This window comes from Chiroxiphia lanceolata, chromosome 9, assembly GCF_009829145.1.
Source record: "Chiroxiphia lanceolata isolate bChiLan1 chromosome 9, bChiLan1.pri, whole genome shotgun sequence".
Classification (NCBI taxonomy): Eukaryota; Metazoa; Chordata; class Aves; order Passeriformes; family Pipridae; genus Chiroxiphia; species Chiroxiphia lanceolata.
In genome coordinates, this window is record NC_045645.1 from 179,634 (window position 1) to 192,991 (window position 13,358).

Consider the following 13,358-nt stretch of genomic DNA (forward strand, 5'->3'; position numbering starts at 1 on the left):
GAAGTGGGCTCAGGCTGCAATGCCTCTGCCTGTGTTCCAGTTTATTGTAATTGCCCAGCTAGAATTAAACCTCACACAGTTTAAATATTTAAGCCTTCATTTTTTTTTTTTATGTTTAGCTTTTCTTCAATGTCAAATCCGTTGACCTCTTGCATTAAGTCTGTGTAAAATTGCACTTTCCAACACAGCAAACGACTGCCCTACTGACCCACAGTTACCAGTGTTAGAGAAGCATCCTCAGGGATTCAGGGGTTTACAGAAAAATCATCACGGCTTTTTGAGCAATCCTGCCCTTGCTCTGGGGTGGCAGCAGCAGTGGTGAGGGCAGGAGATGCAAATGGCAGGCGTGTATTTCAAGAGACTGTATCTGCATTTCCTGCACCCCGCAAGCGTGTCAGGCGTGCTGGGACTGAGCCTCGGCTTGTGGAAATGATTACAAGGCAATTTATACCAAACAATGATCCCTACTGTTGTGTTTGTTACAAACTTGGCTGCAGTACAGTAATGTTTAGTGGATTAATAATGTTTTCTTTTGGCCTCTCCTACTCCCTCAGCAAACAATTTTCATGTATAATAAATGTTCTCATTTAGTCTAACTAGAACAGAGCCCAAGGGTCAGAATAGCCATACCTGCACACTGAGAAGATACTCCAGGTTTGCAGACAAGAGAGCAGCTTTATTCCTTCTCCAGGCCAGGGTCCAGTGCTTGTGCCCTCCTGCAGGGTCAGTTTTGCTGAGCATATCCCCCTGAAATTGCAGAGGGGCTGTGCCACATGTCCCCTTCTGCAGCAACCAGCCTGCCCAGTCAAAAGGGTCATAGTGGGCAGCAGAGGCAACAAAGAATCACTGGGACAGGAAGGTATTTCTAGAGCGTTTGGCATTTTAAAATAGAACAGCGTATTTTAAATTTAAAAACTTTATGAATACATACATATATGCATATAAAATAGGCAAAAAGTATTTCACACTAATGACTGATCACAGTGCGTGCTGTGAGGGCATATGAGGTTGAGTAAGTGGCTTATGGTCTTGCATTTGCACAGAAAGCCGTTGAGTTACAAACCCTTTAAAAATCTATTTGGTTTATTTTGTTGACTATCAGTCTCTTTTGGGAAACGAAGAGCCTGCCCATATTTCATAAGGTGTGTAGCAGAAATACTATGATATGCAAATACTGAAGTTACACAACAATAGCAAAACTGAATTAAAGCTGTTTACAGCTAAAACATGAGAGAACCAGATCTGCAGCCTGTTTATTGCCACACCACTGAAATGAGTCTGTATATTGAGATGCTTGTACTGCTGTATGGTACAGCTGTTTCTCTGCACCTTCCCACTGCTCTTTATACCTCCTCAGGTATAAAATGGAGGCAACCAGTCCTGGGTATACTGAAAGAGGAATGCTTAAGTTAGTCTAGTAAATGCTTAAGTAGTCTAGCCTTATGCCAGCTATCAATTGATCAAATAATTAAGAACAGCAATCAGCACTTAAAGTCAAGTGACAGACTGGTGACGTGTAGCCTGGGAAGCAGGGCTGTGGCAACACTTCTGTGACAACCTGTGGGACAGAGACTCTTTGCTATCCAGCTCTGTGAATCCAAATGCTGTGGCTGAGCATTTGAAAATACCATAATTACAGGTTGTGCCGCAGGTGCTCTCTGAGGCACCACAGGGAGCCTCACCAGCAGTCTCCCGTGGAGGGTTTCTCACCAGCCTGAGAAACACTGAGATCATGTGTACACAAACCCACGGGCAAGATGCCAGAGCTCAGACAGGCAGGTCAGGTTAGTGTCTGCCATGAAAAGATGGGCAAGAGAGATTAATTCTATCTTGGCTTATCTGAGTGATGCCCTACCATCCCACGGCGCAGTGTTCTGTGTCACTGGCAATACTTGCTGCCACAAAAGGTGTTGCTCGACCCTAGCTAGCAAAAGAATGAAAGGTGTATATGTTAAACAATTTCACAAGCATCAGAGAAAAAGCATTACCAAGCAAATTATTTATCAAATGTTATGTCATAGGCAGAGAAAAGTTAAAAAAAAATTTTGTGCAGGATATCTAAGCTATCTACACTATTTTCACTGAGCTATGAGAGTCAGGTTTGCCTTTGATCCAGATTGGCTAATTTTGAAATCTATTCTTCCACAGTTCCCTTCATTATAAAGGCTTGAAACATTATTTGACAACCTCCTGTGGTTGTGGGGCATTTCTTTCCATCTAATTCCTTTTAAGACACTTGTGGAGAACCAGTGGTAGGAACTAGGAACACAGCAAAACAGAAATATTAGTGGGACAGCCAATTCTTCAGACTGGAGTTTATATCAGCAATTCAGGAAAAAAATTACGAGTGAGACAGAACCCTATAAATATATATTTAGGAACATATTAATGCAGATACAATTCTGAAATCTGAACCCAAGAGTGTATCAGGATTTTCCAAATTAGCCTTGTCTTTACAGCAACTCCATGCGAACTTCAGGTCCTAAGCCTGAGAATGGAGATATTGAAAATTAACAGTCACATTTGTTGTAATGTGAAAATGTAGATTAAATAACATCTTCCTTCGAATATTTTCTTCCCTTTTCTTTATTTTTTTTCCTATTTGTCTCAATTTTTCCCTTGGCAGCTATATACATTGTAACAAACCACAAATAACTATACAGATGGAAGAGGGAGACTGTCAACAGACTGTTTTTTCTCTTATTTTGCTTATTCAAATTTTGAACATGTTTATTTGTTTATAAGATTGCTGTACATGAATAAAAGCACTAGAAATACTCCCAAGCTATTGGTTATAGAGATGATTTAAAGATGCTTTAAAGCTCATTTATTCTCTAAAAATGAATCACGTAAAAATGAAGCCTTCCTGTCCACAGATCTACTCATCTCCCTGTCTGGATTTAATCAGCACTTTAAGAGATTCAGCCCAAACTGAGCAGAAATGCTGTGATTTATCTCAACAGCACCTGAAATATGGGGTGATTTTGAGGTATTTTGGGGTACTTGTCCCTTGCCGACTGCCCATTCCTGACAACCCAGCTCAGGAGAGAGGTTTCTGTTGTCCTTCCCATCCCACATGCAGCCCCAACTCACAAGTTGCTCCAGGGGTGCCCATGCAGGGCACCCACAGTGATGTGCTTTGGTGCAGCCTTGTGCCACAGGGTCCCATCCCATCCCATCCTATCCCATCCTGGCACGGATGGTGAGGAGCCAGCAGAGAGCAGAGCGCGGCCCAGCACACGCAGAGCCTCTGGGTCCCACACCAGAGCAAACCAGCCATCATTTACCTACACACCACCTGCTTTTATAGCCAACAAGGGGATGATCTAGCACACCTGGCAACGCACAGGGCCATTTTTCACAGAGGAAATAGATTGTAAGGCAGATATTTCACACACTTTCTACGTAATAAGGGCTGTGCTGGTTGGGAGGAATGGTCTGTTATATCCCTGTGGAAGCAGCAGTGCAGCTTTCGTAGTGGATTATCAGGTGCCTGAAGGCACTGTAGATGTGTTCATTCTGGGTACAGATGAACCCACCGCTTCTCCAAGCTTGCTCGGCAGCACGGTTTAAGTCTCCGATGCAGGTCCACTGATCTTTGTATTTCCTTGAAACAGCCCATTTGGAATGATCATTAATGGAATGAAAGGTGGAATTCAGTGGCATCCCTATTAGGTTGATGTTGTAGACGTGGTAATCGAGAGAGCAATTTGAGTAAAGTTTTTGGCCAGAACGCTGCCAGGACTCAGCCAACAAATCGGTCTTCAGTTCCTGAGCTATCCAGGCCACATAGATATCTGTGGAATAACACAGGGTGTGGGAAGTTAATCTTTCATGTTCCTTCATTTAAAAACAGACTGAAAAACATCATCTAAATTACGCTCATTTCATTGCAACGCATAAAGTCAGCCAGAGGGGATTTTGCCCCTTCCCCTTATTTTGACTTTGGTTTCAGAAGTTCATTTCTAATTTTTCTCCTTCTAGAAAACCTGTTACAAACAACCAGCAGGAAAAAAAGGAAAGGACAAAAAATTGCAAATCTTCTTGATAACAAAAAGACCCCAGATGATTTCTTCTTTGTTGTTATCGTTCAATAACAGGAAATAAATTTTCTGAAAATATCGTTGTTGAACACCTTAGGATGGACCAGACAGCTTTTTGCTTTGTGGGGCTGAGAGAATATTAAGATGGGACACCATTCCTTGCCCTCTGTTTCATTCATTTGTGAAGCTGAACTTCTTTTTTTTTCCCTCAAAGAAAATACTAATTGTCAAAGAATATATTAATTAATATATTAAGAATTAATTGAGAATGTGTGATACATAGAGCAACAGGTTTCCTTACCATCTATGAATGAGTGTGACTTTGCAAAGTGGAGAAAGGTTTCCCCATGAGCTGACTGGAGCTTGGTGAGGTGGCGCAAGGGGACCACGGGCAGCCTGGACTTTGCACAGAGCTTCTGCAGATTTGGGAGATCAGCTTGGAAGATGTTAGGGATGGAACAACTGTAGATTCCGGGATTATAACTCAACATCTGTTGATCTGAGAAAAACCCACAGAAATGAACATATGCAGAATTAAAATGGGCTAAAGCAAAGCAATCAAGAGAGCAAAGTTCTGCCTTGGAAAGGAAACGTAAGTCCTTAATCTTCACAGCCTACCTCTGGATGAGTTTGGCATTAAAGTATCTTATTTTACCAACCAAAAATATATGTAATTGCTTTGTATTCCAGGTGGCTCTGCAGCACACAGACTGGCTGGGAGAGCACGCTCAGGTTTTTCCACTCACGCCTCATTATTAGCAGAACTGTTAACTGGTGGTCTTGGTCCACTGCCACTTCCACCCCTGCTCATCTTCAAGCCTCTGTGCAGCCACACAGCACTCAGACAGCATGTGTAAATCCAAACCTGTCTGTATTTACAGAAGTGGTTTCCAGTCAGTTACAGCTGCCAAGCCAAATGCAAACAGAAGAGCTGCCCAAGGGTCTAGTTTGGTTTTAGGGAGAACAGAACTTGAGTTTCAGCATCTGGATTGAATTTCCAGAAGAAATTCACTTTTCTGAACATTGCTCAGCTTAACTGTAGAAGTCCTTGCTATGGATATCATAAAGAGCTAGGGAACAAATGGGCTCATTAGATGAGTTCAGGGAAGACCAGTCCATCAGGAACATTCCAGTCTTTCTGGCTCAGGAAATCCCTGAACCACAGATTATCAGAAGCTGAGAGGATGAGGCAGGAAAAGCACCAGTGTGCATCTCATTTTCTTGTCCTCTTTCCCTAAACACGTGCACAGATGTGTTTCCACAAACAGGAACCTGGTTTAGATTACTCTAAGGTGTGGCCACTCTGGCAATTTGCACAGCATGTGTGCTTCATTAATATGATTTGAGGTTTGTAACTGAGAAAACAGTGAAAAAACAGTGTGAAAAGAGGTAAGGAGCATGCCAGCATGACTTCTTGTAATGCCTTTTGACAGTTCTTTTCAGGATTCCACTACCAGTTACCACTGTCAGATAGTTCTGAATCTTAGAGGTATATATTTTGTTGGGTTTTTTTGGTTTTTTTGTTTTTTTGGTTTTTTTATATATTCAGTATTGGTGATTTTTGTGGCAAAAAATACCTGGGGAAATTCTAGGTGATATTTACTCCATACTTCATATTTCTGATGAGTCAAGGCTACTACTTCAGCTCAAGCTGTAGCTACCTTACATTTTTAGAACTGCAGGTGACTGTAGCTGAATGAGCTATTACTGTTAAAAATTATTAATCATCCTACTTTATGTTTCCAAAGCACTTTGTATACACAGACTAATTTACCCTTGATAAGCACTTGTGACTATTATTATCCTAATAATCCCCATGGGGAGAAGGAAACAGAGTGGAAGAGCGAATTTCCCACATTCACGCAAGAAATCGTTGGATAAACATAACTGAAACCAAGAATGCTCTCTCCAGGCCCCATTTGGTTTCCCAGTCTGACAACAAAGGTCAAGAACAATGAATTTTTGAGGTGAAGCCTCAAGGAAAGCAATCAGGGACAAAGGCTTTCTTAGGGCAAAGCTTTTCATACCTATTTCAGTGAACTGGTCATATTTGAAGGTTATACAGATGGCCGTCTGTCCAAAGGACTCCCCAGTAGCTGGATACCCGTAACCTTCCTCAGGGATGGGAGGGAACAGAGGCACACTATGAATTACCCAGAAGCCTTGTGATTTGTCCAAGAGCAGAAATCCTATAAAAAAAAAAGTTACTGCTAATGAATTAAGGACGAAAAAGTCCTGCTTTGGTTTTGCTGCTGTGGAGACCACATTTCAACATGTTAATACCTACAGTAAACTGGTTCTAGAGTAGATTAATGGATCATAGGAGACACTAACACTGTATTAAAATTGCATCAATTCTTTCCTGCATAGACTAACTCAAACTGTCATCATGTTTCATTTGAAAAAAAAAAATCTTTTCAAAACCTCTCTTCCTCTGCTCAAATTTTGTCTTCGAAAGTTCTGACTGTGACCCTCTCTCCACTGCTTATTTTCCCTCCCTTCATATATTCACTGGATAAGGGGAAACTGATTCTGTCAACATTGTGTCTTCTCTTCTAGACCAAACTCTCTTCCATGTGTAAGCAGCAGAGAGACGGGCTACACTTCCCCCCTCTGGAGGCTACTCCAGGGTGGAGCATGGCTCCCGAGCTGTCCCTATTGCTGCAGCCTGAAAATACAGCCCTGCAAAATATGGTCATACCCAAGACAGGCTGGGCAAACCCCATCTGCTTCCTCAAGGGAACATTTAGACCTCCACTAAAGTTTATATCTAAATTTTGTTTTTCTGTAACTGCATACCATGATCTTGGCAGCAGTTTCTTACCCCAGAGAGTTTGGAGGGGTATATGTTGAGGGTGTCTTTCCCTTCACATCTTGTACTGCTGTTGCCATCAAGCACAGGATCATGTGGTTTGTACTCGCTAAAAGAATCTGTATGAGTTTCAACTCTTGAAACAAAGAATCCAAAAGCCCTAAGATCCTTCACACAGCACAAGCATACCCAAACCAAAACAGAAGCTGCAGCATATGTAACTATACAACAAACCACACATCATGCAAATCATTCTCCAGTTTTGCTTTAGGCAGGAATTTTAGTTATGCAGGTAGACAAACAGACAAGTAGATGCTATCCATAACTTCAGAAAGGAGGAAACAGTAGGTTGGGACACTCCCTGTACCTTTGGTGTGTCCACTTTTCCACCCTTTGGAGTCCAATTCAGGGATCTCATCGTTGTATATCACATAGGCAATGGTGTTCCTCTGCAGGGAAACACACACTTCTGAAACATGACATTGAGTAAAAGGAAGGCATTTAAGAGAACATCTGCTGGAAACAGAAGAATTCAGGACTCTGTGTGAACATCACGAGCCTAATCCTGCTCCCAGTTCAGCTGACACAGTCTTCACAGATGCTACAGTAAAATAAGCCTGAAGACTCAGCATCAGTGCTCTGGTTAACATGAGGTGGAAGTTTTCTCAATCACTGCAGTAGCCCTTTCTCACGGGGTTGAATATGCTTGCTAAGACAGTTGACATGGGTTTATGGCATTTGCTTGCAAAAAAGTTCCCCTCTCTGTTTTTTGTGCCTATCTCTGATTTAGCAATCAGATCCGGTGAAAACATTTGCTGAGTAAAAAATAGACATGACAAGTGTTCTCAAGAAGGGCAAGCAATTAAAGCTTTTTTGCAAAATATTTGCATGTGGCCGCACCTTATTTCCCCTGAACAAAGAACTTCAAAGGAGTTGGGACATGCTTCCCCTCCCAATGTACTAAGAGTTTGTAAACAGTTTATTACAATTACAGTGAGACCTGCAACAGGACAGTTTTCTGGACTGACAGTATTTGACTGACTTCTGGGAATCTCTTCTACATATAAATTAATGACACCCTACCACTAACCCAGAGTAGAAATGCAAAGACATACCCAGACTCTCAACAATTCTATGTAGATGGTAAAAAAATAACTACAGGCAGATCTTGTGATATTTTATAATCACTTCACACAAATATATATATGTGAGGTGTCTCCCTGTGGGAGAAAAAAAAAAGGCCAACCAGTAGCATATCACCGCTGGAGCAGTCACAGTGATTTCAGGGAGAAGATAAAAATACAGATTTGATTTGAGGGGGGAAACACATGCACATAGGAGGGCTGAGGACGAGTGTCTGTAACAGTCACCACTGGCCCTGGTCTGAGTTCCAAGCCAGTTCACAGCTTCAGATATTGCTCAAGATGAATTGCAGAGAAGAAGCCAAAGGGAGTATGTACCAACACTCTTTTTTGATGGGCAATACTTTAAGTGTATGAAAAGCTTGACTAGAAATTAGAATTTTGAGGATAATTTCTAATTGTAGCCAAAACTGCAAATAATCTGCCCACTGTCAAGGCGCTCCCCTTCATGTGCTTTAGTAGATCTGGGCAGTCAGGTCTGGCCATACCTCCATGTGCTTATTTTGGGTGGTTTCATTTCATCGGCATGCAATAGCAAGTAAACATACTAACAACAATTAAATGTCACTTGCCTTAGATTCATATGTGTCATACAGCTGCTTCAGTGTTCGTCCCAGAGCGCCCTGCGTCGTGTTGATGAGGTATTTACCAAGCTGCCACTGTGGAGCCAGGGCATCCATGTACATGTATTCCAGCCCCAGCATGGGAATCTCTCCTTTAGCATGTTTTGGTAACTTGTAAAGAGCAAACCTACAACAGGGAAGAGCAATTACTTTTTTACCACCACCCTATTTGAATGTGTAAAGCAGTATCTCTTTCCCACCTGAGGAAGAGAAGGGTAACTCCGGGAATGCCTCGGCTGGAGGGGGAGCAGTGCCACCAGCACGCAGTGTGGACATCCCAGCCTCAAAGCAATGATCCAGCACAGGAACCAGCTGCAGTTCGACAGCACAATACCTGCTGCAGATAAATTTGTTCTGCTTCTTAGCAACCAAGGGAGGCTGATTCAGCACCAAACTCCTGTTGCTGTGGCCAGACTGCTGTTGGTACCCCTAAAGTATTTCAGGTAGCCCTGGTTTGGTGTCCACCAAATCCCTATTGCTCCTGGTTCTGGACCTGAGAGCCTCAGGTCCCAAACCCAGTCTAATGTTCTCATGGTCAAACAACTTATATAAATATGGCTTTATATTAAATAGATAAAATTAGGTATTAAAATAAAGAATGCATTGTCTTACATTTATACATTTCACAATCACTAAATAAGCATAAAGCACGGTGATAAAATGTTCTTCCAATCCTACTTTTCCCAAGAGACTTGCACACTGCTGAACTGTTGTAGACCGGATATTTGCAAACTTTTAGCCAGAAACACAAATCTTTTCAAAATTGTAGAGTACTCAATATTGTCAGTAAATGGCTCAGTTCATACTAAGGTCCCCGATAAAGTAAACAAGTTTTCCCATTGCAAAAGTCCATGGGATTAATTGCAATATAATTAATTCAGCCACTTTCTTCAAGGGCTGTACTTGAGTAATTTGTTATTTACGTCAATAGTAAGGACTGGGTGGCATTATTTTCAATCTATACTATTCACCAGAAATGCAGCCTGTGCTTAACCCTTCAAGTATATCAGGAGGAATAAGCCTTGCCCAGTTGATTTACAGTCTCAGGTTGGTCACAAAAGGCATCTCCAAATGCAGGTAAGAAGTGGCAGGAAAGCATTCTGCTAGAAGAGGATATTTAATCTGTGGGAAATGCACACGTAGAGGGAGAAGAAAAACACACACCGCTGGTCACCCTGGTAATCCACCTGTGCTGCCACTGACTGAATGGTGTTCCTTAAGTACCTCGGGAGAAATAACTTCTGATGACAGATTGCAGAGAAGAAAGTGATTTATGTAACAAGGCTGGGGAGAGCTGCCCGTGCCTGTCTGTGCAGCAGGTGTCACAACAATCCCTTTATCTGAAATGAAGATTTGGAAAGGAGAGGAATAACAGTAGTTACAGTAGTACAAGCTAAACCAGGAATTAGTAGATGAAGCCTTTCCAAACTGTTTTGAAATGTAGTGGAATATTTATGCTTTGGAGGTGTTTACAGTCTTGCATCTGACAAATCCACCTTAGCAGGTATGCTTACGGAAACACTAGTCATTGAGCTATCAGTAAATTGCTTGCCAATTCCCAGTGGATACATGTTTTGGCTCTTTCTAGAAAGCCAGCTGAGTATATCACCAATTAAAGTTGTCTAAAAACTTTACTGCTATTTGTGCACGGGAAATTTCTCAAGAACTTAGGCATATGTGGGAACAGAGTGAAAGTTATTTTCCTGAGAGCCAAGGAAAAGTGAAGCTGCTTAGACATGATTAGCATTGTCACATTGTTTGCTTGTGACTGAACACCAGCTTACAACAAAAAGTCATATCGTTACTTCTATATCACATCTTCATTTCTTCCCCTCCTCCCTACTGAAAAAAAAACAACCCAAACAATGGAGATCTGTGGCTTCAGTCCTCAACTCAACACTTCTCAGAAAGCACAGTTTTACCTTTTATTTGCATGGAAAACTTCCCACAGAATACAGTGAGTTTGGAAAAATAAGGGAAAGACTCTAAGCCCTCCTTAGAAAGCTGAACCTGTGGCCATTTGCTCCTGCAGCCTCTGTGTGAGGTGCAGTGAAGAGAGTGGGACGAGCTCCTGCGTGGAATGAAAGCATGGGAGGCTTTTGCCCACCCAGGCACTGCATAGGGGTAGGAGCTGCCAGCCCAGCTGGGAGTACAGATGGGATCAAGTCAGATAAGGCAACTGATTCTTCCAGTTTAGCGGCAAATGAAAGGGTGTGTAAATACTAATAATGACTAATTACAGAATACTGCAGGATGAAACCACTGGATAGTAGGAACTCACATAAAGCTCGTGCTAACTGAAAATTAAACCTGCAGTGCTGTTTGTTTGAAAGGGCATCTTTTGGTTAAGAGGAAGCTCTTCTCAGCAGTTTCAGTTCTGCTTCTCCTGCCAGCTTCATAGCAACGAAATCCAGAATCCAAAGGCTGACCCTTTCTTTTCAATAAACTAGGATGATCCTGGCAGACAGGCAAGTTTCTCTTTCGTTTAGTCAGGGCACATTGAAAAGGAAATACCATTGTCTTTCCTGCTAAATTTGTCAATGACAACAGGGATTTGCCTGTGCAGATGCCAAAGTTCCCACCTGGAGCAGGCCCCATGTCACTGGCATTCATATGGAGGCACAGGTGAATTATTCCTAGCCACAGTTTTCAAAGAATTTCTCAGAGAATATGGATATGAAAATTGTCTTCATTGAAGAAATGGATGGTAAAAGTGGTTTTATGTGGGTTTTTTTGTTTGTTTAGATTTTGGTCTGATTTTTTTTTTTTTAGCTTTAGCACAAAAAATTCATTCTGCAAGGAATAATTGCAGTGTGGGGAGAAAGGAAAATGAAATATCTCATACCTTTAAGTCGTTGGGTAGTTGCACCAACTGATTCTTGAAAAAATAAATCATGTTATCCAGAAATGCCTTGGCAAGGGTGACAAGTCACAGGGATGGACATCATACATTTGATGCTACACCAATACAGAGCAAAGCCAGCTTTGTGCTCCTGCTTGAGCGAGGAGCACCCGCTTTCCCTGCAGTTAGCTTTGTGGGCAAGGGAAAGGATGGGCCTACTTCTTTATCACTTGCATCCAAACTAATCATCGTTCCATGAGAAAAACACTTTTATTTTGAAATTGGTTGATATTTATCTTCGGGAAGCTTCTGTGCTCTTTTTTAAGAGCCCTCATTTCACTTTTTAAACCTGAGCTGGATATGTATTATGCAATTGTACTTCGCATCTTTCATCTTCAAAGTCCATTAATCCAATTAATCATTTAATAGCCAAAGTCGGGCTCGCTGCTGGCAGTGGGGTGGTACCAGCTATAAGGTGGCGGGGAGTGGCCCCTGCTCCTCAGTCACAGGACACAGGCGGCTTTGCCACACTGCTGCCACCGCACCCTCCCGGGCGGCTCAGCCTCCGCTCCCCCTCAGCCACGGCACCAAGGGGACAAGTCCCCCCCGCTGCTGTTCAGGCAGGAGCTGCGAGACCAAGGGCGGGACGCGGGCGGCTCTCCCGCCCGGCTCAGTCTCCTGTGCCAGGTGAGCCCTGTGCCAGGTGAGCCCTGTGCCAGGTGAGCCCCGTGCCGGAGCCCGGCCGGGCCGGTGCCCCCGGGGCTGCCGCTGGCGAGCACAGCCTTGGCACCCCTACACACGTTATGCTCCCTTTGATCATGAGGCACGAACGCCGCGTAAAACGGTGATTATTTTGCAGTTAGTCATAATGCGGTACGGTGGTTGGCTCAGAGAAATGAAATCACATTTCAATAACTTAACCTTGGTTTTCCCGGTGCAAAATTCTGCCACTACTCACAGGCAGATTCACAGGACTGAACTAGTGATTGCCCTGCATTGCTTCTCAGTGACCCACCCACTTCCCGCGGCTTAGTCCCAAGTGTTTTTATTTACTCACCCAGAGTTTCTCCCCGGCACGGTATTTACTTACCAGTCGACTATCTCCCCATCTTCATTCCTGCAGGAAATCTCAGCTGCCCACAGGGGCACAGAGGAGAGAAGCAAGAGCAAAGCAGGGTGGCACCATGCAGATCCTGCGGGCATTTTGGTTTCTCGGCTGCGCAGGACGAGCACCGAGTAGGCTCTAAAAGGAGAAGTTGTGCTGCGTTAGCTGCCGGCTCCTGCCCACGGAGCAGCGAGCACACCCTGGGCGCTGCCCGGGACGGCAGAGCCAGCTCGGGAAGTCGGGCTCCCACAGCAAGGACGGCCATCGACAGCGGGGCAAGGGCTCCTGGGAGCCGCTGGAAACTGCTCGCAATTTCTCTGGGCAACAAAATGACAGTTATGTTTTTGACAAAACTTGTATTTTTACTATTTATAAAGTTCATAGTATTCTGCTTAAAACAAACCCAAACCAACCTGCAGAAACCCTTTTTCTTTAGTGCTGCGTGACTGATGTATAATTTTTGTACAACTATCTGAAAAAAAACTTGGTGTTCAGACAAGCAAACCAAAATCATTTCCATCCCACTATTCTCCACCCAGCCCTCGTAGTGAGCACAGCCCTTGCACCGTGCCTGCAGAAAGAGTTTCTGGTGCAGTGCTGAGCCCTGCCCAGTCCTGGCTCCAGCAGTGGGGACCTTCAATCACCCGGGGGGATTGAGCTCAGAGGGACTGACAGTCAGAGAAATGCTCTGATCTCCAAGCCAAATTAGTTTACTTACAATTAGTTAATTTTTTAAGTGCATTAGCATTATCAAGGAACAAACATGTATGAATTGAGCAATTTCACATCTG

The 13,358-nt window shown here is 43.2% G+C and overlaps 2 protein-coding genes across 2 annotated transcripts in view; both read right to left on the reverse strand.

Moving 5' to 3' along the window:
* Positions 1 to 2,792: 2,792 nt before the first annotated feature.
* Positions 2,793 to 13,358, reverse strand: part of DNASE2B (deoxyribonuclease 2 beta) — a 33,515-nt gene continuing 22,949 nt past the window's right edge. Inside the window, exons 2-7 of the mRNA XM_032696148.1 lie at positions 12,553 to 12,705; positions 8,570 to 8,747; positions 7,223 to 7,304; positions 6,071 to 6,232; positions 4,345 to 4,542; positions 2,793 to 3,797 (exon numbers count right to left, since the gene is read on the reverse strand). Coding sequence (XP_032552039.1) covers positions 3,442 to 3,797; positions 4,345 to 4,542; positions 6,071 to 6,232; positions 7,223 to 7,304; positions 8,570 to 8,747; positions 12,553 to 12,665 — 1,089 coding nt within the window. The 5' untranslated portion in view covers positions 12,666 to 12,705 and the 3' untranslated portion in view covers positions 2,793 to 3,441. The remainder of the gene's footprint in view (positions 3,798 to 4,344; positions 4,543 to 6,070; positions 6,233 to 7,222; positions 7,305 to 8,569; positions 8,748 to 12,552; positions 12,706 to 13,358) is intronic.
* The window catches only part of SAMD13 (sterile alpha motif domain containing 13), a 33,178-nt gene continuing 32,547 nt past the window's right edge, over positions 12,728 to 13,358 (reverse strand). Inside the window, exon 8 of the transcript XR_004358489.1 lies at positions 12,728 to 12,884. The gene's annotated coding sequence lies outside the window, so the exon portion shown is untranslated. The remainder of the gene's footprint in view (positions 12,885 to 13,358) is intronic.